Source organism: Plecotus auritus (assembly GCF_963455305.1).
Source record: "Plecotus auritus genome assembly, chromosome: 3".
NCBI lineage: Eukaryota > Metazoa > Chordata > Mammalia > Chiroptera > Vespertilionidae > Plecotus > Plecotus auritus.
In genome coordinates, this window is record NC_137772.1 from 108,586,947 (window position 1) to 108,614,509 (window position 27,563).

At 42.7% G+C, this 27,563-nt stretch overlaps 1 protein-coding gene across 2 annotated transcripts in view; it reads right to left on the reverse strand.

Moving 5' to 3' along the window:
* The window catches only part of FREM2 (FRAS1 related extracellular matrix 2), a 449,278-nt gene that overhangs the window by 210,776 nt on the left and 210,939 nt on the right, over positions 1 to 27,563 (reverse strand). For both annotated transcript variants that reach the window (XM_080659410.1, XM_080659409.1), the window contains 2 exons: positions 17,941 to 18,066; positions 16,595 to 16,846 (listed from right to left, as the gene is read on the reverse strand). In XM_080659410.1, the coding sequence (XP_080515536.1) occupies positions 16,595 to 16,846; positions 17,941 to 18,066 (378 nt within the window). The remainder of the gene's footprint in view (positions 1 to 16,594; positions 16,847 to 17,940; positions 18,067 to 27,563) is intronic.

Here is a 27,563-nt window from a genome sequence, read left to right on the forward strand (position 1 = left end):
ACCTAGGACCTTGTATGCATATATGCATAGTCCAGGGCCACAGACAATGAGGGGTGAGGGCCTGGGTCTGCAGGTGTTGGCGGTCAATGTGGAAAAAAAGGTGACATATGTAATACTTCCAACAATAAATAATTGTTAAAAATAAGGCCAAGAGACATATGAAAACCTGCTCAAAGTCACTAATCATCTGAGAGATGCAAATCAAAATGACAATGCAGTACCATCTCACACCTGACAGAATGGCTATTATCAATAAATCAACGAATGACAAGTGCTGGCTAGGATGCAGAGAAAAAGGAACCCTCTTGCACTGCTGGTGGGAATGCAGACTGGTGCAGTCACTGTGGAAGATAGTATGGAGTTTCCTCAAAAAGGTAAAAATTGCCCTAACTGGTTTGGCTCAGTGGATAGAACGTCAGCCTGCGGACTCAAGGGTCCCAGGTTCGATTCCAGTCAAGGGCATGTACTTTGGTTGCGGGCACATCCTCAGTAGGGGGTGTGCAGGAGGCAGCTGATTGATGTTCCTCTGTCATCAATGTTTCTAACTCTCTCTCCCTCTCCCTTCCTCACTGTAAAAAATCAACAAAATATATTTAAAAAAAAAGTTAAAAATGGAACTTCCATTTCACCCAGTGATCCCATTTCTTGGAATATATCCCAATAAACTAGAAACACAAATCAGAAAGGATACTGCACCCCTATGTTCATAGCAGCACAATTTACCATAGCTAAGACTTGGAAATAGCCTAAGTGCCCATCAGCAGATGAGTGAATTAAAAAAACTGTGGTACATCTACACAACGGAATACTATGCTGCTGTAAAAAAGAAGGAACTCTTACCATTTGCAACAGCATGGATGGAACTGGAGAGCATTATGCTAAGTGAAATAAGCCAGTCAGAAAAAGATAAATATCACATGATCTCACTCACTTGTGGAATATAATGAACATCATAAACTGATGAACAAAAACAGATCCAGAGACAGAAAAGCATTGATCAGACCACCAAACCTCAGAGGGAAGGTAGGGGAGGGTGGGGGTAAGGGGGAAAGATCAACCAAAGGACTTGTATGCATGCATATAAGCCTAACCAATGGACACAGACACCAGGGGGGTGAGGGCATAAGTGTGTGTGTGTGTGTGGGGGGGGGTGGGAATAGGGGGTAAGGACACATATGTAATACCTTAATCAATAAAAAAATTAATTAAAAAATTAAAAATTGAACTGCCTTTTAACCCAGTGATCCCAATTCTAGGAATGTATCCTAAGAATTCAAAAACACCAACCAGAAAAAATATATGCACCCCTATGTTCATAGCAGCACAATTTACAATAGTTAAAATCTGGAAACAGCCCATTGACCCCCAACGCCTGCAGACCCAGGCCCCTCACCCCTCATTGTCTGTGGCCCTGGACTACGCATATATGCATACAAGGTCCTAGGTTGATTACCTCCCACCCACCAAAATTCCCCCGTCTTCCCTCTGAGATTCTGCACTCTACTCCTTGCTTCCATGTCTTTGGATCCATTCCATTCATCAGTTTATTTTGTTATTTAGATTCTACATATGAATGAGATCATGTGATACTTGTCTTTCTCTGACTGACTTATTTCACTTAGCATGATGCTTTTCAGGTCCCTCTGTGCTATCTCAAAGGGTAAGATATTCTTCATTTCCCTTTGAGAAAGCATGGAGGGATCTGGAGGATATTAAGCCAAGTGAAATAAGCCAGTCAGCAATAGACAAATATCACATGATCTCATTTATATGTGGAATCTTGTGAACAAAATAAACTGACAAACAATCTAAGTCCAGAGGCATTTAAGCATGACACAGACTGACAGATCATAGAGGGAGTGGGAGAGGTGGTATGAGAAATCAACCAAAGAACTTATATGTATAGCCCCTGGACACATACAATAGTGTAGGATGGCCTAGGTTTGGGTGGAAACTGGGTGGAGGGAGGCAATAAGGGAAAAGGAGAGATATCTGTAATATTCTCCACAATAGAGAAAAAAAAAATAAAAGAACGGAAAAGAAAAAGAAAATATCACTCTGCAGATTACTTAAATATTACAAAGGAATAAAGATACTTTAACCAAGGGATGAAAATTAGCATGTCTAATATCAGGCCAAACTAATATTAGGTAACTAATCTTAATATATAAAAGCCATGGGTTGTAACAACCAGTAACGAGGCTTGACCAACCGGAAGTCAGTCCTGCAGTCAGCACTGGGTTGCCGTGGCAACCCAGCGCTGACTGCTTCCACTGCAGGTGGGGTGCCCCAGCACTGACTGCTGAGGGGGCTGCGAATCAGGGCCAAAGAGAGGCCTGAAGAGAGAAGCAGGCACTGATCCATTGCCTCTGTGGCAGCTTTTGATCATCACTTGCCTCTCTCTTTCTCTCCAAGTCTGGCCAGCAGCCAGGCCTCCATTTCTCTCCAGGCCTCCACCAGGACTGCTGATCAGCCCCGCCTTTCTGATCAGGCCCTGTTGATAGGCCCAGAGAAGCTCACTGGCATAGAAACTGACCAAGCAGAACCAAATCTGGGTCAACTGTGAGGAGCCAGTGGCTGCCTAGGAGGCAGAGCTTTTGACACTGACTGGCATAGAAACTGACCAATCAGAACCAAATTGGCCAGCAGAGGAGGGCAGTTGGGGGTGAGATCAGGCCTGTAGGGGAGAGCAGTTGGGGACAAGATCAGGCTGGCAAGGGAGGGCCATTGGGGGTGAAATCAGGCTGGCAGGGGTGAAATCAGGCTGGCAGGGGAGGGCAGTTGGGGGCAAGATCAGGCCTGCAGGGGAGGGCCTGATTGGAGAGGGTGCAGGCTGCACTGAGGGAATCCCACCCCCCTCTGTGCACAAATTTTGTGCACCGGTCCACTAGTTTAATATAAAGTGAAATACACAACATCATTTATGTAAAATTCTTGCCAAAATAATAATCAGTCATATCCAAAATGTAGGCCTTTCTCCTAAACAAGTGATCTAAACAAGTGATAGACCTGTTTGTTCTATTGCTATGAAAAAATAGCATGAAACATTATCCAGGCAATGATTCTATGTTAAAAGAAATTGAAAGTGAAGAAACATGATAATAAAAAACAATACATGAGCCTTGACTAGAACATAATTTTGGGGTCATCCTGCAGCTATCCAGGATATCTTTGAGCCAACTGGGGATTAAAAGACACATTATTGTATCAATAATAAATTTCTTGGATGTTGTGCTTTATGTAGAAGAAAGTCTTAGATCAGTGGTCGGCAAACCGTGGCTTGCGAGCCACATGCGACCGACACCCCCACTTCTTCTAATGCCACTTCTTCAAAATAGACTCGTCCAGGCTGAAAACTGACTTCTGTGCATGGGCCATGAAGTTTCAGTTGCACTGTACGTGCGTGCCCGCATGTGGTATTATGTGGAAGAGCCACACTCAAGGGGCCAAAGAGCCGCATGTGACTCGCAAGCCGCGATTTGCTGACCACTGTCTTAGATAATACATGTTGTATATTTAGGGGTAAAGTGTAAATAATTTGTGAATCAAGGTGAAGGCTCTAATCATTATAGTAATTTTCAAACTTTTCTGTAGGTTTGCAATTTTTCAAAATAAAGAGTTGGAAAAAATTTTTAAAAAATGAGAAAATGCTAGAACTTACAAATGAACTGAGTAAAATAACAGAATACAAAATTAGTATTTACAAATTAGTTGCATTTTTATACACCAATAATGAAAGAGAAATTAAGAAAACAATCCCATTTACAATTGCATCAAAAATCCTATATAATAAAGAGGTAATATGCAAATTGACCCTCACGCCCTTGCATCACAAGTTGGCCACCACCAAGTCGTCACAAGATGGCCACCCCATGTCGTCACAAGATGGCCACCCTCATGTCGTCACAAGATGGCTGCCACAAGATGGCTGCCCCCACGTCATCACAAGATGACCGCCCCCACGCTGTCACAAGATGGCTGGCAGGGGAGGGCAGTTGGGGACGACCATGCCAGCAGGGGAGCAGCTAGGCATCAAACAGGCCGGCAGTGGAGCAGTTAGGGAGCTATCAGGCTGCCAGGCAGAGTAGTTAGAGGCAATCAGGCAGGCAGGCAGGCAGGCAAGTGGTTAGGAGCCAGCAGTCCTGGATTGTGAGAGGGATGTCCCAGATTGGAGAGGGTGCAGGCTGTACTGAGAGACAACCCCTCCCCCCCCAGTGCACAAATTTCATTCATTGGGCCTCTAGTTACAAAATACTAGGAATAAATTTAACCAAGGAGGTAAAAGATCTGTACTTAGAACCTTGTAAGATATTGAAGAAAAAAACTGAAGATACAAATAAATAGACACATATACAGTATTCATGGATAGGAAGAAGTAACATAATTAAAATATCTTATTACCCAAAGCAATCTATAGATTCAATGCAATCCCTATCAAAATGTCATTGGAATTTTTCACAGAACTAGAAAAGATAATTCTAAAGTTTGTATGGAAACACAAAAGACGCCAAGCAGTCAAAGCAATCTTGAGAAAGAAGAACCAAGTTGGAGGTATCATGCTACCTGATATGAATCTCTACTACAAGTCTGTAGGAATCAAAACAATATGGTACTGGCATAAAAACAAAAACATAAATCAATGAAATAGAATAGAGAGTTCAGAAATAAATCCACAACTATATGTTAAATTAATCTATAATAAATGAAGTAAGAATGTACAATGGAGTAAAGATAGCCTCTTTTATAAATGATGTTGAAAAAACTGGATATGCAAAAAAAAAAAAAAGAAATCAGATAATCTTCTTACACCATATACAAGAATAAACTCAAAATGGATTCAAGACATAAATGTAAGGCTTGAGTTAGAAGTTATAGAAGAAAACATAAGCAGTAAACTCTTTGACTTATGGTCTTAGCAATATTTTTTTTGGATATGTGTCCTCAGAGAAGATAAACAAAAGAAAAAAAATAAACAAATGGGAGTACTTCAAACTAAAAAATTTGCACAGAAAAGGAATCTGTTAACAAAATGAAAAGACAAGCTACTGAAAGCAGAGAAGGAATTTGCCAATGATACATTCAATAAGGGGTTAATATCCAAATAATAAAGAACTCATGCAACCAAAAATTCAAACAAACTGATTAAAAAATGGGAAGTAGACCTGAATAGACATTTATTCAAAGAAGACATACAGATGGCCAGTAGACATGAAAATTGCTAATCCACAAAGAAAAATTAATACCACAATGAGATATCTCACATCTATCAGAATGGCTGTTATCAATAAATCAACAAGGGAATCCCTTTGTGCACTGTTGTTGGGATTACAAATTGGTGCAGCCACAATGGAAAACAGTATAGAGGTTTCTTCAAAATTAAAAATACAACTACCAGATGACCCAGCAATACCACTTCTGGGTTTTTATTTGAAAAATATAAAACACTAATTAAAAAAATATATTCATCTCTATGTTCATTGCACTATTATTTACAATGGCCAAGATATAAAGAACCTAATTGTCCATTGGTAGACAACTGGATAAAGAAGAAGTGTTCCATATATACAATGGAATATTACTTGACCAGGGAAAAGAATGAAATATTGCCATTTACGACAAAATAGATAGACCTAGAGGGTATTATGGAAAGTGAAATAAGTCAGACAGAGTAGATAAATAACATATGATTTCAATTACATATAGAATATCCTATACAATATGCAAATTGTCCCCTCGACAGGGTGCTCAACGGAGTTCGACCACTCGCTATGACATGCACTGACCACCAGGGGGTGGCGCCTAACATGGCGAATGTCGGTGGTGTGGTGCTGGCAACAGGTGGCAGTGGAGGCGCTGCTGGCTCCAATGGGCCCAAAAGAGAGCGGGACTGCAGCGGGATGGTGGAGTAGGTGAGCAGGTGGTGCGAGGCCAAGGTGGGTGAGAGTTGGGGCCTGATCGCCCAGCTAATTACCTGGCAGACGGCAACCAGTGGGGCTGGCAGGGGGCGAGCTGCTGCCTGGCTCTCAGGAGCTGATGGAGCTTGGTAGGGGGGTCCACCACCAATGGATTGCCCTGCAGATGGCGACCAGTGGCCGGCAGGCCCTGAAAGCCCCATCGGGGGCCAGCCCCCCGTCTGGGATGGGAACTGGGGGTGGGGGGCTGTGACCTCTCGCTGGCTACCTGGGAGCAGGGGTGACAGGGAGAGAGGTGCAGTGAGAATGTGGGGTGTCTGCCAAGCTTGCTCTCACTGCTCCTGCTACCCTTCTCCAGGACACCACGGCTCATGCACCGGGGAAGCCTCCACGCTCAGGTGCCGGGCACACATGAGGAGCCCACCCTGCACCTGCGTGCCTCTTCTGGGTGAGCCAGGCTACAGCCACCGGGACTGCAGGGGCCAGTTGGGCTCCCCAGGGATTCATGTAGGAGCTGGTCTGTGAGACCAGCCAGGAGAGAGCATGCAGCCTGCCCGGCTTCTGTGCGGTACCACTGGGTGGCCCAGAGCCTCATGCTGCACCCCAGCCCACAGTGTCCAGCTGCGCTCACCACATCTCCCCAGGGGGACTTGGGCACCGTGATTCAGGCAGAGGGGGGGGTGCAGGGGCTGGGGCCTAGGTGCTGCTCAGGGCCCAAAGATTAGCTGGGACCTGCCCTTCCAAGCCAGACGCTCGCGCTTCAATTGCAGGCTAGGCCTAGGGATTGTACCCGTGTGCAAATTTTGTATACTGGGCCTCTAGTAAGAAAATAAAGTAAATGAATAAAAAAACAGAATCAAATTCATAGATACAAAAAGGATGGAAGGATGATGGGATGAAAAAGAGATTAATATATACAAACTAGTAGCCCTGCACATGAATCCGTGCACCAGTAGCTTTCTGTGGGGCCTGGCCACAGCGCGCTCGCTGTCCAGAGGCTCTCCGTGGCCCAGAGGTCCATCTGTGGCTGGGTGCAGAACGCTTGCCTCATCATCACTGGGGCGATGACACAAGCGTTCCACACCCCAGCCTGGCCAGAGGCCCATCTGTGGCTGGGCGCAGAATGCTTGCCTTGTTGCCAGGGCGATGATGCAAGCGTCCCCCCCACCCACCCCCGGCTGCTTTGTGCCCGCTGCTCAGAGGCCCTCTGTGGCCAGGGTGGGATGCTTGCCTTGTCGCCGCAGCAATGAAGCTGGCATTCTGCCAGGCCTCTCATGCTGCCCGCCCTCAGCAGCTGTCCCCCCGGGACTGGGAGACTCTGGTGGGGCTGAGAGGACTGGGTGCTGACATCTTGTGGCTATGGGCACTGCCATCTTTGTGACGAAGTGATGGTTAATTTGCATACTACCCTTTTATTAGATAGGATTGCCAGTTATAAAAACAGTCACAGGGATGTAATATAAAACATTAGGAATCTATACTAATAATAGCTGAGGGCTGTCACGACCAGATGGACGACTGGTCACCAGGAAGTGCATGGAGTACCTCTGGGTCCCGCCCCCATGGCCCACAGGCTCCTATCACAGCAAGGCTGGTGGCCTGGTGGAGGGGGCAAGGCAGGTGCAGAGAGCAAGGCCTGGCTGGCAGGTGCTGTGGCCCGCAGACAGATAACAGGGCCTGGCTGCCAGGTGCCGTGGCAAGCGAGCAGACCCACAGACAGCAGGGCCTGGCTGCCAGGTGCCGTGGCAAGTGAGCAGGCCTGCAGACAGACTGCAGGGCCTGGCTGCCAGGCGCCGGGGACCACAGAAAGACAGCAGGGCCTGGCTGCCAGGTGCCAGGGCCTGCAGACAGACAGCAGTGTTCTTCGTAACTTGGGTAATAAGAATCCAAGAAGGTGATCTAGGGTTTTTCCACCTCACTCCTGGAGGAAAAAACGAAGGTCTGCTGCTAGAGGGACTAAGAAATGTCATATACTGCCCTAGCTGGTTTGGCTCAGTGGATAGAACCTCGGCCTGCCGACCGCAGGGTCCAGGTTTGATTCTGGTCTAGGGCATGTACCTAGGTTGCAGGCTTCTCCCTGGCTGGGGCCCAGGACAGGGCTCATGCAGGAGGCAACCAATCAAAGTGTCCCTCTCACATTGATGTTTCTCTCGCTTCCACACTCTCTAAAAATCAATGGAAAAATATCCTCAGGTAAGGAGAGAAAGAAAGAAAGAAAGAAAGAAAGAAAGAAAGAAAGAAAGAAAGAGAGAGAGAGAGAGAGAGAGAGAGAGAGAGAGAGAGAGAGAGAGAGGGAGGGAGGGAGGGAGGGAGGAAGGAAAGGAAGGAAGGAAGGAAGGAAGGAAGAAAGGAAGGAAGGAAGGAAAGAAGGAAGGAAGAAAGGGAAGGAAGGAAGGAAGGAAGGAAGGGAAGGGAAGGGAAGGGAAGGAAGGAAGGAAGGAAGGAAGGAAAGAAGGAAGAAAGGGAAGGAAGGAAGGAAGGAAGGAAGGAAGGAAGGAAGGAAAGAAGGAAGGAAGAGAGGTCATATCCTACAAAAGAGACATCTTGAAAATGCCTAAAGAAAGTTGTCATTTTTTTTTGTGGTGAAGGGACTGGAGTCTGTGTTGATGTAAACACCTTGGTGGCTGCGGCAGCTGGCAGTGGCAGCAGCAGCGGGATGATGGGGGCAGTGCTTTCCCCTGATCAGCCCGGTCACCTCCTGCAGAGGGAGGCCAGACTGTGGCTTAGGCCCGCTGGGGCCTAAGCTGTCAGTAGGACATCCCCTGAGGGATCCCAGATTGGAGAGGGTGCAGGTCAGGTTGAGGGACCACCCCTCCCGTGCATGAATTTCGTGCACCAGGCCTCTAGTATAGTTAATAATATTGTAATGCTTCTGTATGGTGTCTAATGAGTACTAGACTTATTGGGGTGATCACTTAGTAAGCTATATAAATATCTAATCACTATGTTGTAAACCTAAAATTAATACAATGTTGTATGTCTATCATAATTAAAAATGATAAAATATTTAAAAATTAAGTAAACTTGAAAAAATTATATCTCATTTGCAATTATATAAAAAAAGAATAAAATACCTAGGAATCTATTTAACCAAGCAAATAAAAGGCCAATTCACTGAAACTATAAGACATTAATGAAAGAGATTAAAGAGGATATAAACAAATGGAAAGATATTCTATTGCCATACATTGAAATAATTTATATTGTTAAAGTCCATACTAGTTGATGAAATCTACAGGTTCAATGCAATACCTATTGAAATTCCAATGGTATTTTTTCACAGCAATAGAACAAACAATTCTAAAATTTGTATGGCATTATAAAGGACACCAAATTGTAAAGTTATCTTGAAATAGAAGAACAAAACTAGAGTTGTCATGGTGCCTGAAATAAAACTATACTGCAAAACTATTGTAACCAAAACAGTATGGTACTGGCATAAAAACAGACACATAGACCAATAGGACAGAGTGGAATACTCAGAAATGAACCCAATGGTCAATTATTTTACAATAAAGTAGCCAAGGATATAGAGTGGGAAAAGGACAGTCTCTTCAACAAATGCTGGTGGAAAAACTGGAGAGCTACATGCAAAATAAGGAAACTGGACAATTCTTACAGATACACAAGAATGAAGTAAAAATGAATTCATGGCTTGCTACAGCATGGATGGACCTGGAGAATATTAAGTTAAGTGAAATAAGCCAGTTAGAAAAAGGCAAGTACCATATTATTTCACTTGTATGTTGAATCTAATGAACAAATAAACTAACAAACAAAGTGGAGACAGACTCATGGATACAGAAAACAACTGACAGCTGTCACAGGGGAGGGGATTGGGGACGAGGTGAGAAGGGTGAAGGGATTATGCAAAGGAAAAAAAAAAGGAAGACTCATGGACACAGAGTCTTTGGTGATTGCCAAAGGGTAGGAGATTAAGAGGAGGTTAGAAAAAGGTAAAGAGGGGATAAACTGTGATGGAAACAGACTGACATGAGGTGGTAAACACATAATGCAATATACAGATGTTGTATTGTAAATTGTATACCTGAAACCTGTATAATTTTATCATTCAATATCACCTAAATAAATTCAATATAAATAAAAATAAATTTTGGAAAAAGAGACTTAAATGTAAGACCTGAAACTGTAAAATCAAGAAGAAAAGATAGGCAGTAAGCCCTTTGACATGGTCTTGGCAGTGATTTTTTGAATATGACTCAAAATGTGAAGGCAACAAAAAGTTAAATTTAAAGTGGGATTACTTTAAACTAAAAACTTCTGCACAGCAAAGGATACCATCAACAAAATGAAAGGGTAACCTATGAAATGGAAGAAAATATTTGCAAATCATAGATCTGATAAGAAGTTAATATTGAAAATATATAAAAAACTCATAACTTAATAGCAAAAAAAAAAAAAAAGCCAAACAATCTGTTTTTAAAAAAATGGGCAGAAGATCTGAATATATATTTTATAAAGAAGGCATACAAATGACCAAGAGATACATAAAGGGATGCTCAATATCACTAATAATCAGGGTAATGGAAATCAAAACCACAATAAGATATCTCACACATGTTAGAATGCATATCATCAAAAAGACAAGAAATAGCAGGTACTGGTGAGGATGTGGAGAAGAGGGAACCTGGTACACTATTGATGGGAATGTAAATTGGTGGAACCACTATGGAAAACTGTATGAAGCTTCTTCAGAAAATTAAAATTGAAACTACCATAATATTCAGCAATTCTACTTCTTGGTATTTATTTGAAGAAACAAAACTAACTTGAAAAGATATATGTACCCCATGAACACACACTGCAACATTCTTATTTATTTATTTATTGACTGAGGCCCGGTGCACAAAATTCGTGCATGAGGGGGGGTGTCCTTTAGCCCGGCCTGCACCCTTTCCAATCTGGGACCCTTCGGGGGATGTCCAACTGCCGGTTTAGGGGCATTAATTCCAGCCATTAGGAAAATCACACAGAATGTCCTTGACATACAAACAGTGTGGTTTTATGAGCAGTTTTAATAATAATGGCCGATCTTTTTAAATAATATCTGCTTGCATACAATACAGCTGGTACTATGTGAATTCAGAATGTTAATATCACAAAATCATAGAAGGTTGTAGTGGAAATAACCTTGAATTGTCTAGTCCAAACTTTTATAAATATTGGAATTCCCTTTTCAAAGATTTTGAATGCTTTTTGTCCTAAGAAGCTTAACCAACTTTTGAGGCAACCCATTTTCTGTGAAAGGACTGGGGAAGTCTGGTGGCACTGTGCACCTGCCACCGCCCCCCCTTGGGGCTGAAAGGAGAGGGGGACTTCGGCACCACACGCCTGCCGCCCCTGAGACTGGGGGACTCTGGCGGGGTGAGGGGCACTAGGAGCCACCATTTTGTGGCTATGGGCACTGCCATATTTGTGATGGCATGACAGTCAATTTGCATGTTCCCTCTTTATTAGATAGGATTTTTTATTTCAGAGAGGAAGGGAGAGAAAGAGAGAGAAAAATCAATGATGAGAGAGAATCATTGATTGGCTGCCTCCTGCACACCCCGCACTGCTGATCAAGTCCACAGCCCAGGCATATGCCATGACTGGGAATAGAACTGTGACCTCCTGGTTCATAGATCAATGCTCAACCACTGAGCCATGCTGGCTGGGCTGAAGCATTCTTTACAATAGTCAAGACATGGAAAAATCCTAAGTGTCAACAGATTTAAAAAAATGAGGCATAGTCAGAGAAAGACAAATATCACATGATCTCACTCATATGTGAAATCTCAAGAACAAAATAAACTGATAAATAAAATAGATCCAGAGACACAGAAACAATGAACAGAATGACAAATTTCAGAGGGAAGAGAAGGGTGGGTGGGAAGGGATACTGTAATATTTTTAGCAATAAAGATAAAATGTGGCATATATATACAACACAATATTATTCATTCAAAAAAATAAAAAGGAATCTTGCCAATTGCAGCAACATGCATGGCTCTGGAGGGCATTATGCTACATGAAAAAAGACAGAGAAAGAGAAATACCAAATCATCTCACTTGTGTGTGGAATCTAAAGAGAAAATAAAGCTCATCCTAATATATAAAGAGCCAGGGTCCGTCACAACCTAAATGACCGGATGGATGACTGAACACCAGGCTAGGGTCCCGGCTGGCATGGTGGAAGTCAGTCCTGGGTCCTGGCCACCCGCGGCAGCAGTCAGTCCTGGGTCCCGGCTGCCCGCGGTGGCAGTCAGTCCTGGGTCCCGGCCACCTGAGGCGGGAGTCAGTCCTGGTTCCTGGCCGCCCGTGGTGTGGCGGCGGGAGGGAGCTGTGGGAACAAAGCCATGCTACCATCGGACAGGCCTCTAGGTCCCTCCCCCCACCCGCAGGCTCTGGGGAACCATAGCCATGCTGCGATCTGGGAATCTTGGTCTCTCCCTGTGCCTGCAATCAGACTGGCCTCTTGGTCCCTCCCCGACCAGCCCGCAGGCCCGGGGAACCAGAGCCATGCTGTGATGGGACTGGACCCTACCTGAGGGGTCCCAGATTGTGAGAGCATGCAGGCTGGGCTGAAAGACCCCCCCGCCACCCCCAAGTGCATGAATTTTCATGCACCAGGCCTCTAGTAAATACAGAAAAGAGATTTATGGTTACCAGAGGCAGGAGGTAGAGGGTGGGCAAAATGGGTAAAACAAGTTAAAAGACACAAACTTCCAGTTATAAAATAAGTAAGTAATGGAGATATAATATACATCATGGTGACTATAGTTACTAATACTGTTTTACATATTTGAAAGCTGCTAATAGTTGCAAATTATTTAGTACTTACTAAATCTTAAAAGTTCTCTTCAGGGAGAAAATTTTTTAACTATATATGTTGATGGACATTACCTACACTTATTGTGGTGATCATTTCCCAATACATATAAATATTGAATAATTATGTTGTATATCTGCAACTAATATGTCATATGTCAATTAATACATCAATAAAATATTTTTCTGTACTTTTATTTTTCCTCATATGCATTCTAGAGCAATCATATGGGAAAAAAAATTTTTTGCCACAAAACAAACTGAAATAAAGTAATTGTTAATTCTATTTTAAACTTTAAAAATTAAATCAATCCTTACTTTCTTTTGACATTAATAGAAATAGAGGGAGAGGGAAAGGGAGAATACAGATAAGCATTTACAGTGGATTATTATTAGTTCTGTTTTGACTGACATTCAAAATACTGGCTTCCTTTATAAGAGCAATCAAATTTAAAATAAAACCTCTATATTTATTTAAATATCTATAATAATAAAAGCATAATATGCAAATCAACTGAAAAACTGAACAGCAGAACAACCATCCAGACGACCTTCTGGATGACCACTCTATGACACGCACTGGTGCCAGGCCAGCCAAGGGGGGTGCAGTGTGATTGGTCGGAGGCCCCACCATTGCCCCATGATCGCCCCACAGAGGGAAGCCCAGGTCACCCGGTTGGTGGTGCTGTGGCAGGTGGGCAGGGTTTCCCTCTGTGGGGTGATCGATCTGGGGGCCCCGTGATCAAATGCCCCACAGAGGGAAGCCCAGGCCAGCCAAGTGATTGCACCCCACTTCTGTCGCCCGTAGAGGGAAGCATCAGGTGACGGGAGAGGGGGGACAGCACCGCACAGATGGCAAGCAGTGGCAGCGGCAGGGCCAGCTGCCAGCAGACAGGGGAAGGAAAGCCCCGATAGGCCCTGATTTCTGGCCAGGCCTAGGGACCCTACCTGAGGGGTCTCAGATTGTGAGAGGGTGCAGGCCAGGGTGAGGGACACCCCCCCATGCATGAATTTTGTGCACTGGGCTTCTAGTACAATATAATTGTTTGTCAAACTGAAAACTAAAGCAACATTTAAATATATTAGAATAGCTTATACATGTAGGATATTATCTAAGTTTAAGGTAAAACCATCCTGAGTTTCAGATTAAAGTCTTTTGACTCTTATCCAGCTTTTCCAGAACCAAAAGACTTATCATACCAATTTCTTCCTCTTTCATCTACCATGAGGAAAAATTCAGGAGGGAAAAGGAAAATATTCAAGTACTGGAAGTCTTATATCTTAGTTTATTGCTCTCATTTTTCTCACTAAATTAGTCACAGACTTTCTTCTTGTTCTCTTTTTCCTCAAAAGAAAGAACAAATTATTTTTGAACAGGAAACATTAGACCCTTTCAGTCCTTTTTCTATTCAGAAGGAAGGATTACCTTTCAAAAACTTATTTCCCTCAGGAAGAGTAGTCTAGGATACCCCCTCCTCTTGGAGGGGTTGCACCTCTAGGAGGGGGTGCACAGAGATGCCTTTAGAACTTAATTTTCCACATATGTATACCTTTATAGTTATTCATTTAACATCTTTGACTGGTTGGTTTATTTGAAAAGTGAGTTTGAACACTGAGACTTTAATGTTATAAAACATAACCTTTAAAAGCAACACAAAACAAACCAAAAAAGATTAAATTTATTACAATGGCTTCAATTCTTCACCATAACATTTTAAAAGTTTAATCAACTAATGGTAGGTGGCAAGGTAAGAGAAACTGCACAGAGGGAGAAACCACACAGGTGTAATTCCTGCCCTTTAAAAATATTAAATTGAGGACATCAGGAATGGTGGCATGAGAGAGCACCTTGTCTTCTCTCCCTGAAATTTCAACAAGTTAACCAACTACAACTCAACAAGAAATCATTGCTGGACACAGTTACACACTTGAGAGACCCTTGCATTGAAAGATTTAAAAGTGGATAACCAAGGATAAAGGGTGGGGAGGGCAAAAGGGAGGAAAGTGCAGACAGCCCACAGATTCAGCCCTGCAGCTGGAAGCTCATGGCTTGGCTGGGAGAGGGGAGAAAAATCAGTGGTAGCAGGCACTTCCTTCAGCTAGGAGTAACAGAGAGCTGACGGTGCAGCACAGCAGGACAAGTGCTGTAGGGTCATGCTACCAGCCACTGTTGGGCTTGCAGTGGTGTTTCAGACAAAGAAATGGAACCACAGAGCTCTGCCACTGCTTGGACTCCAAAAACTCGCCTCCCATTGCCCTCATAATCAGGTCCAGGAGTCTATTAACTGTAAACCAAGAAATGTTTCCCTCTGTGATTGATCCCCAGAAGGGGTCCTTGGAGCAGGACCCCACAGAGGCCTTGGTGGCCAAGTATGGGAGATCACAGAGGTCAACAATCTTGAGATTCTGCACCATCTACTGGCAAATGGTAGAAAGGCTGATTCAGTGAAAGCTACATGCCTAGCCAAAGGAGAATACCATATACCATAAATAACCATGGTAATGAGGATGATCAGAAAGAAAATTAAAATCTCCAGAAAGCAAGCTGGAATACATGGAAATATGTGATATAAATGACAGAGATTTCAAGATTGCAGTTCTGAAAATACTCAATGAGATGCAAGAAAATAAAGGCAATTCAATGCACTCAGAAAACAAATCAATGAACAAAAGGAGTACTTTACCAAAGAGATTGAAACTTTAAAAAAGATCCAATCAGAAATTCAGGAAATGAAGCATGCCATAAAGGAAATTAAGAGTGAACTACTGAGCATAGAAAACAACCAATGAGCTGGAGGAAAGAATTAGTGATATCAAAGATAGGAATCAAGAAATTTCCCGGTGGGGGGGGGGGGAAGAAATAATACAGAGGGAAGAATAGAGAGATCTGAAAATAAAGAAAAATGAAAGAGCTCTATGAGAATTAGCTGACTCTATCAGAAAAAGCAATATTAGAATTATAGGTATTGTGGAGGAAGAAGAAAGGAGAAGGGAATGGAGAGAACTAGATCCTCAAATCCAAGAAGCAAAAAAAAAACACTTAGTTACCTCAATCCACATTCATAGAGGATAGAGAAATGTTATAACATAAGCGGGGGAGAAAGGCATATTTTACAGAGGGTAGAGGAATGTTGCAAGATAAGGGGAAGAGGAAGAGGGGAGCACCAGGTGGGCTTTGACCTTTGAAACTGATATTCTGCAGAAGAATGAACAATTAGGAAAGCACAGGGGTCATAAATTAAGGAAGGGTCCAATTAGAAAGGGTCATGTTCAGACAAAGAGCTACATCCTTTATAAATCTGGAGACAAAGAACCTCAGAATGAGTTAGATTTTTTTCCCATTTAAGAGAGAGAGAGAGCAGGTTTTTCCCATTTGGGGGTCCCCTCCCCAGGGGGTCCCCTTCGGGGCCCCTTCCTAGGGCGAGTTTGTATATGCTTCCAACAAACTTTTATTTAATTTTTTATTTAAAATATTTTAGTCCACGAATTTTATTCTTCAAATTTCATAGGACAAGAACCCACAGGAAGAGACAGGAGATTTGACCTTGGGTGGTGGGCACACAGTGCAATATACAGATCTTGTAACAGAAACCTTCACCTAAAAGATATATTTATGCTAACCAATGTCAGCCCAATACATTTAATAAAAATATTAAATTAAGGACAAATTGTTTGATACAGTCAACTTGAAACTTAATCACACCATAAAATCAAGCATAAAATTAATGTGCATGTGGTATTTTTTACACTGTCATTTTTATTTTATTTTATTATTTTTTTTGTCTAGAAGTCTGTGCTTAAAGTTCATCTGAATGGAAAGAAGAATACTTTTCAGGTGTATTAGTACTTACCATCATTTTTGTCAGGGATGATTGTAACCCAAGCCCCTTGGAATTCTGATCCAATTCTACCACCCATAGGCATGCTCAGAAGGACATGGAATGTCTCTTCCTCTTCATACAAGGAGTCATCAATCACAACAATCCGACACATTTTCTCACGCTCATGTTTGTTAAAGCGGATGACACTGGTGTGGTCCTCAGGCCTGGATATGTAATCAGAATAGGACAGCACTGATGTTGGCACAGTTCCGCTTGCTGTTCCTTGAGGCAGAGAAAATACAAAAGATGTTTTATGTAGAATATATCACAAGGATATTTAAAAAAATAATTTCACACGCAGCATTTCAATGGTCAACTAATATGTATTAACACCCCTAGAAAGTGCAATAGCACTTACATGTTCTACTATCACACATTAACTTCACAATGGTCTCAAACATATGATAAATATTAAGTTTCAAATGTTTTCTCTACTTTCTTCCAGTGGTCTTTTAGAACAACACAATATTACAAAATAATAGCTCATATTATACAACTGCTTACTGTGTGCAGATGTTTTACAGGCATTGCCTCATTGATCCTCTCAACCATTCTATTCTATTGGGTTTTATGCATTTGGTAATCTAGGCTTATAGGTTAAACTATATAACCCAGAGCTGAAGGCTGATCCTGAAGGCAATAATATTAATCACTATTCTCTACTACCTGTCAATGCATATACATTAACAGAAATTTTCAAGATCAGCTCAGATATCAATAGCATATATGACTTTTTCTGTTGCATCTTTAGAAAGTCTACTTATTTTCCAGAATATTAATGAATATTAAGTTATATTATGAGTTTATTAATGAATATTATGTATTAATTTTAATTATATAAAATCACCTTTTAGAGGATACTTACCCATGAGCAAAATAAATATTCTGAAATTTGATTGCAATGAGTTTCAAAGTAGTATGAAATTAGTTTTCTTCCATAGGTATGATTTCTTTGCTTCTTTTTGTTTTGTTTTCTCTTTTAATAATTACTACCTTCTACTTCAGCAGCCTTGGGGTGGGGGAGTGTGTGGAGAATGAAGGACCTTCAATTTCTTATAACCCACAAAGCATTGAAAAGTAGAGTAAGCAAATCAGGTGAAAAAAATATTTCTGTGTAAGAGGCAGCAGAGTCCTTCCAAGTGCTCTTAGAGGAGTTCTCAAAAGTGCAATGGTGAAGGGAGATTTCTGGATAACTGCTTTTTTTTTTCCTATGGAAATTATAAAGTATACCTCACATGGCATGATGTTATGTTACCAACATGTTAAAGACGCTTATTTTTATCTTGCCGGGGGGCGGGGGTGGTATTTCCAGCTACCTTGTTGTGTATAACAGATCACTATCAACTCCTGGCTCACGTCTCCACTTCTCCTGATGGGAATGAATAGTTCACCAACATCTTCCTCAATGGAGTATTCAGACTGGGGAATAAATACAGTTGGTTCTAAGGAGAAAACACAATCACAGTCATTGTTTCTCATCTCTGAAACAATCCTATGCAAATTAAAATTTCTCTAATGATTGATTTCCCCCCTTGGATATTCTTTTAGAAAAATACAGTGTGAGGGGAAGGAAGAAGGAGAGGGGACAAGTTGTTATACAGCATGTAGGCCTTGGACTAGTGAATTCTTAACCTAGAAATAAAAGCCAACATTGCTTTTATCTACAATAATTATTTTTTCTCAATTAATAAGTGCTGGTGATATGCTTCCTTTAAAATCCAACTTTGTTCTTTTGGCACTAATCAATACTTTTCAATTAAGCAGTCAAATTTTAGAGTTGGAAGAGACCTAAGATGGCATTTTGTTTCACCTTTTACTTTATAGATGAGGAAACTCAGACTCATAGAGTTGAACTTATTTGTCAAGGACTCTTCCTGGTAAGACAGGATTAAAACGCAAATCTTTCTAAGTCTACTATATTTGTTTTTCTAACCCCAAATGTGTTCCTTTTAAATAACTAAAAAATAATAATCCACTGTTCAACACTTGGTTTCTTGGTTTGTTTGTTATTTTTAAAATAGTAGTTCCACCAATCAGAAAGAATATATATACCCTTATGTTCATAGCAGCATTATTTTCAATAGCTAAGATCTGGAAACAGCCAAAGTGCCCATCAGTAGATGAGTGGATAAAAAAGCTGTGGGACATTTACATAATGGAATACTATGCAGCTGTATAAAAAGGATCTCTTATCCTTTGAGATAGCATGGATAGACCTGGAGAGTATTATGCTAAGCAAAATAAGCCAGTTGGAGAAAGACAAGTATCATATTATATCACTTATATGTGGAATCTAATGAACAAAATAAACTGATGAGCAAAATAGGTCCAGAGACATAGAAGCATGGATCAGGCTGACAGATCTCAGAGAGAAGGGGGGAAGAGGGTGGAAAAAGATTAAACAAAGAACTTATATGCATATATGAATAGCCCATGGGCACACACAATAGTGAAATGAAGGCTGGTGTGGGTGGGAGCTAGGTAGATGGGGGGATAAGGGGTGAAAATAGGGGACATCTGTAATACTCCCAACAATAAAAATAAATTTAAAAATAAAGACAATGGGGTTTGCCTCAAAAAAACTATAGCATTTCCTTTAGAATTTATTAATGTATTCATCTGGCACAAGAAACAAGTTCATGGTTTACTTCTTCCCCTGGAGAAATAAAAATAATACACAGTATACAACATTATATTTATACTAGTGACTCGGTGCATGGATTTGTGCACATTTAAAGGAAATTAATTAGAAGGTGGCCTGCTGGGTGGGACTGGGCGAGACGGGCTGGACATGCCCTGGAGACAATCTCCCGCTGTCCCTCCCCAGCCGGGTGCATCTGGGGCATCTGTGGAGTGAGCAGGGTCCCTCTGGCAGGTGGGGTCCTTCAGCCTGACCTGTGGAGATTGAGCTGAAACTGACTCTCCAACATCCCCTGAGGGGTCCCGGAGTGCGAGAGGGCACTCTGCAAAGTTGCCGTGTTCAGTGTCTGCCCTCTGGTGGTCAGTGTGCGTCATATCTACTAACCAGTTGGCCAGTTGGCCGGTCGCTTAGCCTTTTATATATATAGATAAGATTCAATAATTCATTTTAAGGTATATGAAAGGTACACTAAATAATAAAAATGGCATAAATTGTTGGAAAAAAAAAACACTGTTCCATATAAAACTACGTTTATTTCAACAACACATTTAGTTCAATAGTTTGACATGATAACCCCCAAACAGATTATGTTGGTATTTGCCAGGGAGTCTGTTTCACTGGAAGTCTCATATATACACAGAAAATGGTTTGTGTTTTATTTTTAAAAAAGTAAGCCACACTGCTTCTGATATTACAAAAAAGAACACTGGAATCATGAACACAGGCCCTCAAGGTCCACGTTCCATCCTTCTCCACCCTGCCTTGTGCCCCTGGAACTGACTAATGTGAACCACATCAAAGTTTCCCTTGTGCTCTGGCTTTTGGTTTGGTCAGCCAAAGGGGAACACAGAACTCAGAGGACTGTGCAAAAGCAAAGAGAGGTTGGCTTTCATTCTTCTGGTTCCCCTCAGGATTCCTCTGTGGGAGGTGACCAGCGGGGTGATCGGGGGTGGCCCAGGCCTGCTCGCCAGCCAGCCCTGCCCCCCACCACCGCAAGTCACCTCCCTCTGTGGGGCAATGTGGGGTAATCCAGGGGGGCCCCACTGGCACTCGCCTTGGCTGGCCTGGGGCCTGAGGGCTGGGGGCAGCTCCTGCATTGAGCATCTGACCCCTGTTGGTCAGTGTGTGTCATAGCGACTGGTCATTTCACCTGTTGTTTCACTGTTCAGTCAATTTGCATATTAGGCTTTTATTATATAGGATTCATTTATCAAACATTGATTGGGTGACTTCTACTTGCCAGACACTGTATTAAAAATAGGGGATATTGAGGAAAACAAAATCCCTAGTCTCATTTTCATACTAGTTGGGGATGGAGAGGAGAAAGAAAATAAACAAAATACAATAAAATATGTATTATTTCAGGAGGTGACAAATGATATAAAGAATATAGAATATGCTGAGGGGGGAAAGAGAGGGCTGAGGCAGGGTATGTTCATGAGTGGTCTGTGTTATTTAGGAAAGTCATGGAAAGTATCTCTGGTAGAGGAGTCACATTTGAACTGAGATTGCAAGGTAGTAATGAGAAGCTTTCTGTGAATAACTTAGAGAATTCCAGGCAAAGGGCTGAACAAGTAAAAAGGGCCTCAGGCCAGGTTGTGTCAGGTGTGTACAAGGAACAGGCAGGAGTAAACTGAGTGTTCAGAGTAACCAAGGCAAGAAGGAGAGGGTAGGACATGGGGACAGAGAAGGAATGATGGGCTGGGTGGTAGGCAGATTACCTGGAGCTTTCAGAACAATTGGAAGGACTTTGTAATTTATTTAGAGAAAGATATTGTGGAAATAAAGACCAACCAATGGGACTGCAACAAGTGAACTATTTATTCAGTTACTATAGCAAAGGAGTCAGCCACCATTAATCTTGTATTTGGCAGGAACTCAAAGGTAGACAGAAGAATGAGAAAGCTTTAGAATGAAGTAAAATAAAGAGAAGGCTTTAAGTGTGCCCTGAGTACAGGCTATGGGCACAGGGAAACTGTAAGAGGACTAAATAGGAGGCAAACATTCTTTGCAAATAGTTGGTCTTAAGTTGAAAATAGGGACAAAAACAAACAAAGCTGTAACTGATCAAGTCCTGACCATTTTGGGCTGATTGCTACAGAGGTTGTGGTTTGGTTCCCCAGTTACTGTAGGTTGTGAGTCAAAGTTGTATTTTTAATATATGGTCTCTCCTATGTTTGTATATCCAGTCTCTCTATATAAAAGTGTAGGAAGGCTTTGAACATGGGGGTGCTATAAAATGACATATTTTAAGAGCATTATTTTTGGCTTTTGTGACATAGACCTTAGGGTCCAGGAGTTGAAGCAGAGTCCAGTTAGGAAGCTTTACAAATATACAGGAAAGAGAACATAGAATATTGGAGCAGGTGGTGGCAGTGGATGTGATATAATATTGTTATCTGCTGGTTATATAAAGGAAGAGCCAAAAGAGTTTTCTGATAGATTGGATGTCGTACATGAGTAAACAGGAGAATCAAGGATGAATCCAAGTTTTGCTGTCTTGACCAACTGGAAAGATAAAATTGCAATAAAGAGATGTGGGCAAGACTGTGGAGAATCTAATTTAGAGCTGGAAATCAAAAGTTTTGGACATATTAAAATTGAGGTATATTTTACATATCCAAGCTGTGATGTCAAATTAGCCAAGTGGGTATATAATTCTGGATTTCAATGGAGACGTCTAGATTGGAAATATAATTGGGAGTCACTGGGATGCTGATGATTTGTAAATCCACGAGTCAGAATAATATCACTTAGCGAAGGATTAGAGATAAAGAAGACAATGGATCCAGTGACTATCCGGGGCATTTCGAGATCAGGGCAATAAAGAAAACTGAGCAAAAGAGGTTGAGAAGGGTCTCAGTGATGGTACTGAAGTCAAGTGCAAAAGCATTTTAAAAAATAGAAAGGGATGACCAGTTGTCTCAAATGCTGCTGACAAGTTAAGTAAAGTAAAAACCAAGATCATTAGATTTGGCAAAGAGGAGTCACCAATTATCTTCACCAGAACTGTTTCAGTGAAGTAAAGGAAATAAAGATCTGATGGAGTGGTAGGAGAAAACTGGAAGACAATAGATGTAGACATTACTTTCAAGTTTTGCTTTAAATGGGAACAAAGTGGTATCTAGAGAAATATGTTTTCTTATTTATTTTTAAGATGAATTTTAGTAAGGGTAAAAAATATTCCTAGTATTATAAAGTAGTATTTTAGCAAAAGTAAAATTTCAACATAGAAATTGTCATAAAACTCCAGTAAAAAAATTACACAAAGTGCCAAGAAATATTCAAATCAAGTATGCAAAGAATCTCCATGACTTAAGGAAATTAACTCTGATATCACCTTGGGGTTGGCAGTTCTCAGGTTACTGTATGACATTAGTATGAAATATTACATAAAGTTTCATTTCTTTTTTAAAGTTTCTTGTGGACTGAATGTTTGTATCCCTCAAAATTCATATGTTGAAGTCCAAACCTCTAACATGATAGTATTTGGAGGTGGGGCCTTTGGGAAATAATTAGGTTTAGATGAGGTCAAAATGATAGAGCCCTCATGATGAGACTAATGTCCTATGAAAAAGAGGAAGAGTGAGTTCTTTCTTTCTCTAAGCACATGCACCATAAAAAGGCCATGTGAGCATATAGCAAGAAGATGGCTAACTACAAGCCAGGAAGAAGCCAATCATTAATAACTTGGTCATGGACTTCCAGCATCCAGAACTGTAAGAAGTAAATGTCTATCTCAGTCTGTGGTATTTTGTTCTAGCAGCTCCAGCTGACCAAGACTGAATTGATCGCATATAATATTTATTCTATATTGTTAATCTATACTGGTCATGTTGTTTTTTTCTTTTTTTTTCAAATTAGTTACTCAGAAAAGTCTCATGTATGGGATTTTAATATAATACCTTGAATACCTGAATGCTGGTTTCTCCTACACCATATGGCTCATGCAAGTTTAATTAAACCAGCCAGGACTTCTTGTTAGTGTCAATAGGTTTAAATTACAAATAAATAAGAAATCTGGGTGTCTAGAGCATGCTGTTAGCTCTGGAATCTACTCCTCTACTTGGTCTAATAGGGGGTAAATAGATCTAGCAGCAATTTTAGGTCTTCTGTTGACTAATTTCTGGCAGAAATGTGTGGTCTGTAGGAGAAAAACTAGAAAAGGAGAGATGAAGTAAGATTTCCCTGGTAGACTTTCTAATTAACATTATTTTTCAAATTCACTATATATGTCTATATATATATCTATATATATCTATATATATCTATATATCTATATATCTATATCTATCTATACACACACACATACACACACACACACACACACACACATATATATATATATACATATATATATATATATATATATATATATATATATATATATATATATATATATATATATATGCGAGATGGGCTGGACACGCCCTGGAGCCAACCTACGGAGGTCACTCTCCGGCCGGCTGCACCTGGGGCAGCTCCAGGGCTTGAAGGGGATCTGCAGAGTGAGTAGGGTCCCTCCGGCAGGTGGGGTTCCTCAGCCTGGCCTGTGGGGATCAGATCAAAACCGGAAGTCTGACCTCCCCAGAGGGGTCCTGGAGTGCGAGAGGGCACTCTGCAAAGCTGCTGTCGCTCGGCAGCTCCTGCGTTGAGCGTCTGCCCCCTGGTGGTCAGTGTGAGTCATATATACCTGCTAGATGGCCAGTCGGCCGGTCACTTAGACTTTCATATATATAACTAGAGGCCCAGTGCACAAATCCTTGCACCAATGGGGTCCCTCAGTCTGGCCTGTGGGATCGGTCTGAAACCGGCTCTCCGACAATCCCTGAAGGGTCCCGGATTGGGAGAGGGTGCAGGCCAGGTGCAGGGACCCCAACAGTGCACAATCAGGGCCAGGAAGGGTCACAGGAGGTTGGTCAACTGGGAAGGGACAGTGGGAGGGCTCCAGGGCATGTCCGGTCCATCTCACTCAGTCCTGATCTGCTGGACCCTGCAGCAAGCTAACCTACCAGTAAGAGCGTCTGCCCCCTGGTGGTCATTGCACGTCATAGAAACTGGTCGAATGGTTGACTGTCTGCTCCCTGGTTGAGTGGCCTTAGCATATCATTAGCATGTTATGCTTTGATTGGTTGAATGGATGAGTGGACAACCGGACACTGCATTTTAGGCTTTTATTATATAGGACAAGAGGCCCAGTACATGAAATTCCTGCATGGGGGTTGTGTGTCCTTCAGCCCAGCCTGCACCCTCTCCAATCTGGGACCCCGCAAGGGATGTCCGACTGCCCGTTTAGGCCCGATCCCAGTAGGATTGGGCCTAAATGGGCAGTTGGACATTCCTCTTAGAATCCAGGACTGCTGGCTCCCAACTGCTCACCTGCCTGCCTTCCTGATTGCCCCTAACTGCTTCTGTCTGCCAGCCTGATCATCCCCTAACCACTCCCCTGCCAGCCTGATTGATGCCTAACTGCTCCCCTGCCAGCCTGTTTGCCCCTAACTGCCCTCCCCTGCAGGCCTGGTCACCCCAAACTGCCCTTCCCTGCAGGCCTGGTCCCCCCCCCAACTGCTCTCCCCTGCAGGCTTGATTGCCCCCAAATGCCCTCCCTTACAGGCCTGGTCCCTCCCGACTTCCCTCCCTGCTGGCCTGATTGCCCACAACTGCCCTCCCTTGCAGGCCTGGTCCCTTCCAACTGCCCACCCTGCTGGCCATCTTGTGGCGGCCATCTTATGTCCACATGGGGGCACCCATCTTTGACCACATGGGGGCAGCCATCTTGTGTGTTGGAGTGACGGTCAATTTGCACATTACTCTTTTATTAGATAGGATAGAGGCCTGGTGTATGGGTGGGGGCCAGCTGGTTTGCCTTGAAGGGTGTCCCAGATTAGGGTGGGGGTTCCCTTGGGGCATGGGGTGGCCTGGGCGAGGGGCCTGTGGTGGTTTGCAGGCCAGCCACGCCCCCTGGTGACTCAAGTGGAGGCCCTGGTATCTGGGATTTATTTATCTTCTATATACTTTGTAGCCTTGAGTGGAGTCCTGGGCCTCCCAGGGTGTGCGGAAAGCTTTGCTTCCTCCATTACTGGGGCAACCCAAGCTTCCTGCTTGCTCTATGGCTGCTGCCATCTTGGTTGTGTTAATTTTCATACTCGCTCCTGATTGGCAGGTGGGTGTGGCTTATTGGTGTGGCAGAGTGATGGTTAATTTGCATATTACTCTTTTATTAGATAGGATTATAGAACCTTACATGCAGAGTGCTTAACGTAAGCATAGCTTTTTATGTATAAAGTCCTGAAAAGTAGCATTCTTGTGTTATCCTTAAAAATGATTAGCTAATATGTATGGGGTTCTTATTATTTGCTAAGCCCTATTCTAAACACATTACATGTATCAGCTAGTTTTATCTTTGCAACAACGCTTTCAGGTAAGAACTATTATTACTGTCAATTTACCTCTGAGAACATAAGGTAGACATGAAAGTTAGGCTGGTAGGTGGTAGTGCTGAGATTTAAACCCAGAAAATCTGTCTTAGAGCTCAAGTTCATAATCACTATGCCCTACTCCTAAAAGAACACTCAGGGTATCAGGGAGTATTACTCATGTCAGAGAAAAATAAAAGGTAAATTGAGATGATAAAAGAGAGATCTAAAGTACTTATAAAACAGAAATGGCAGGTATAGTAGAAGACGAAAAAAGAGCTAGAAACAAATGATTTGAGAATTCTTTTAAAGACCCAATGTGTTTAAAGGAACTGTACATATGTAGATTATATGTTCACATAATTTTATCCACATAAATTACAAAAGTATTATACAAAAGTATATCATAGGTATAATATACATATTAATAAAATTACAAAAGTATTATGCAACAGTACATATGTACATACATTAATATGTATACATACATAATACCTGTATAATCCTATCTAATAAAAGAGTAATATGCAAACTGACCATAACTCTGCTACACCCACAAGCCACACCCACCAGCCAATCAGGAGCGAGTAGGCAAATTAATCCAACCAAGATGGCTGCAGCCACGGAGTGAGCAGGAGGCTTGGGTTTCCCTGGCAATGGAGGAAGCCAAGTTTTCCACCTGCCCTGGTGGGCCCAGGCCTCTGCTCAAGGCTACAAAGTTTCAATTATAGAAGATAAATAAATCCCAACAAAAATGGCAGCAACCACAGAGCTGGAGAGAGCAGGAGGCTTGAGTTTCCCCAGGTGATGGAGGAAGCCAAGCTTCGCAGCCCTGGCCTGTCTTGGCCTCCACGCAAGGCTACAAAGTTTCAATTATAGAAGATAAATAAATTCCAACAAAAATGGCTGTGGCCACAGAGCGAGCAGGAGGCTTGGCTCTGCTCAAGGCTACAAAGTTTCAAATGTAGAAGATAAACAAATCTCAGATACCAGGGCCTCCACTTGGGTCGCCAGGGGGTGTGGCTAGCCTGCAAACCACCACAGGACCCTCACCCAGGCCGCCCCACACCCCAAGGGAACCCCCACCTTGATCTGGGACAGCCTTCAGGGCAAACCAGCCTGCCCCACCTGTGCACCATGCCTCTATCCTATCTAATAAGAGAATAATATGCAAATTGACCGTCACTACAACACACAAAATGGCTGCCCCCATGTGGTCAAAGATGACTGCCCCCATGTGGACTCAAGATGGCCAACACAAGATGGCCAGCAGGGGAGGGCAGTTGGGAGGGATCAGGTCTGCAAGGGAGGGCAGTTGGGGGTGATCAAGCTTGCAAGGGAGGGCAGATAGGGGTGACCAGGCCTGCAGAGGAGGGCAGTTAGGGGCAATCAGGCTGGCAGGGGAGCAGTTAAGCATCAACCAGACTGGCAGGGGAATGGTTAGAGGATGGTCAGGCTGGCAGGCAGAAGCTGTTAGGGGCAATCAGGAAGGCAGGCAGGTGAGCAGTTGGGAGCCAGCAGTCCTGGATTCTGAGAGGGATATCCGACTGCCCGTTTAGGCCTGATCATACTGGGATCAGGTCTAAACGGGCAGTCGGACATCCCTCGAGGGGTCCTAGATTAGAGAGGGTGCAGGCTGGGCTGAGGAACACACCCCCATGCACGAATTTCGTGCACCGGGCCTCTAGTCCTATATAATAAAGAAGTAATATGCAAATTGACCATCATGCCCTCATAAATGGCTGACTATGACCAGGCCTGCAGGGGGTTTAGTGACAGATGACCAAACAACTGAACAGCAGGTTGCGTGAGGCCACCAGGCCAGTGGGGGGGCTGTGAGGGGTGACCAGACTGGCCAGGGGGGCCTGTTGGGGGCAATCAG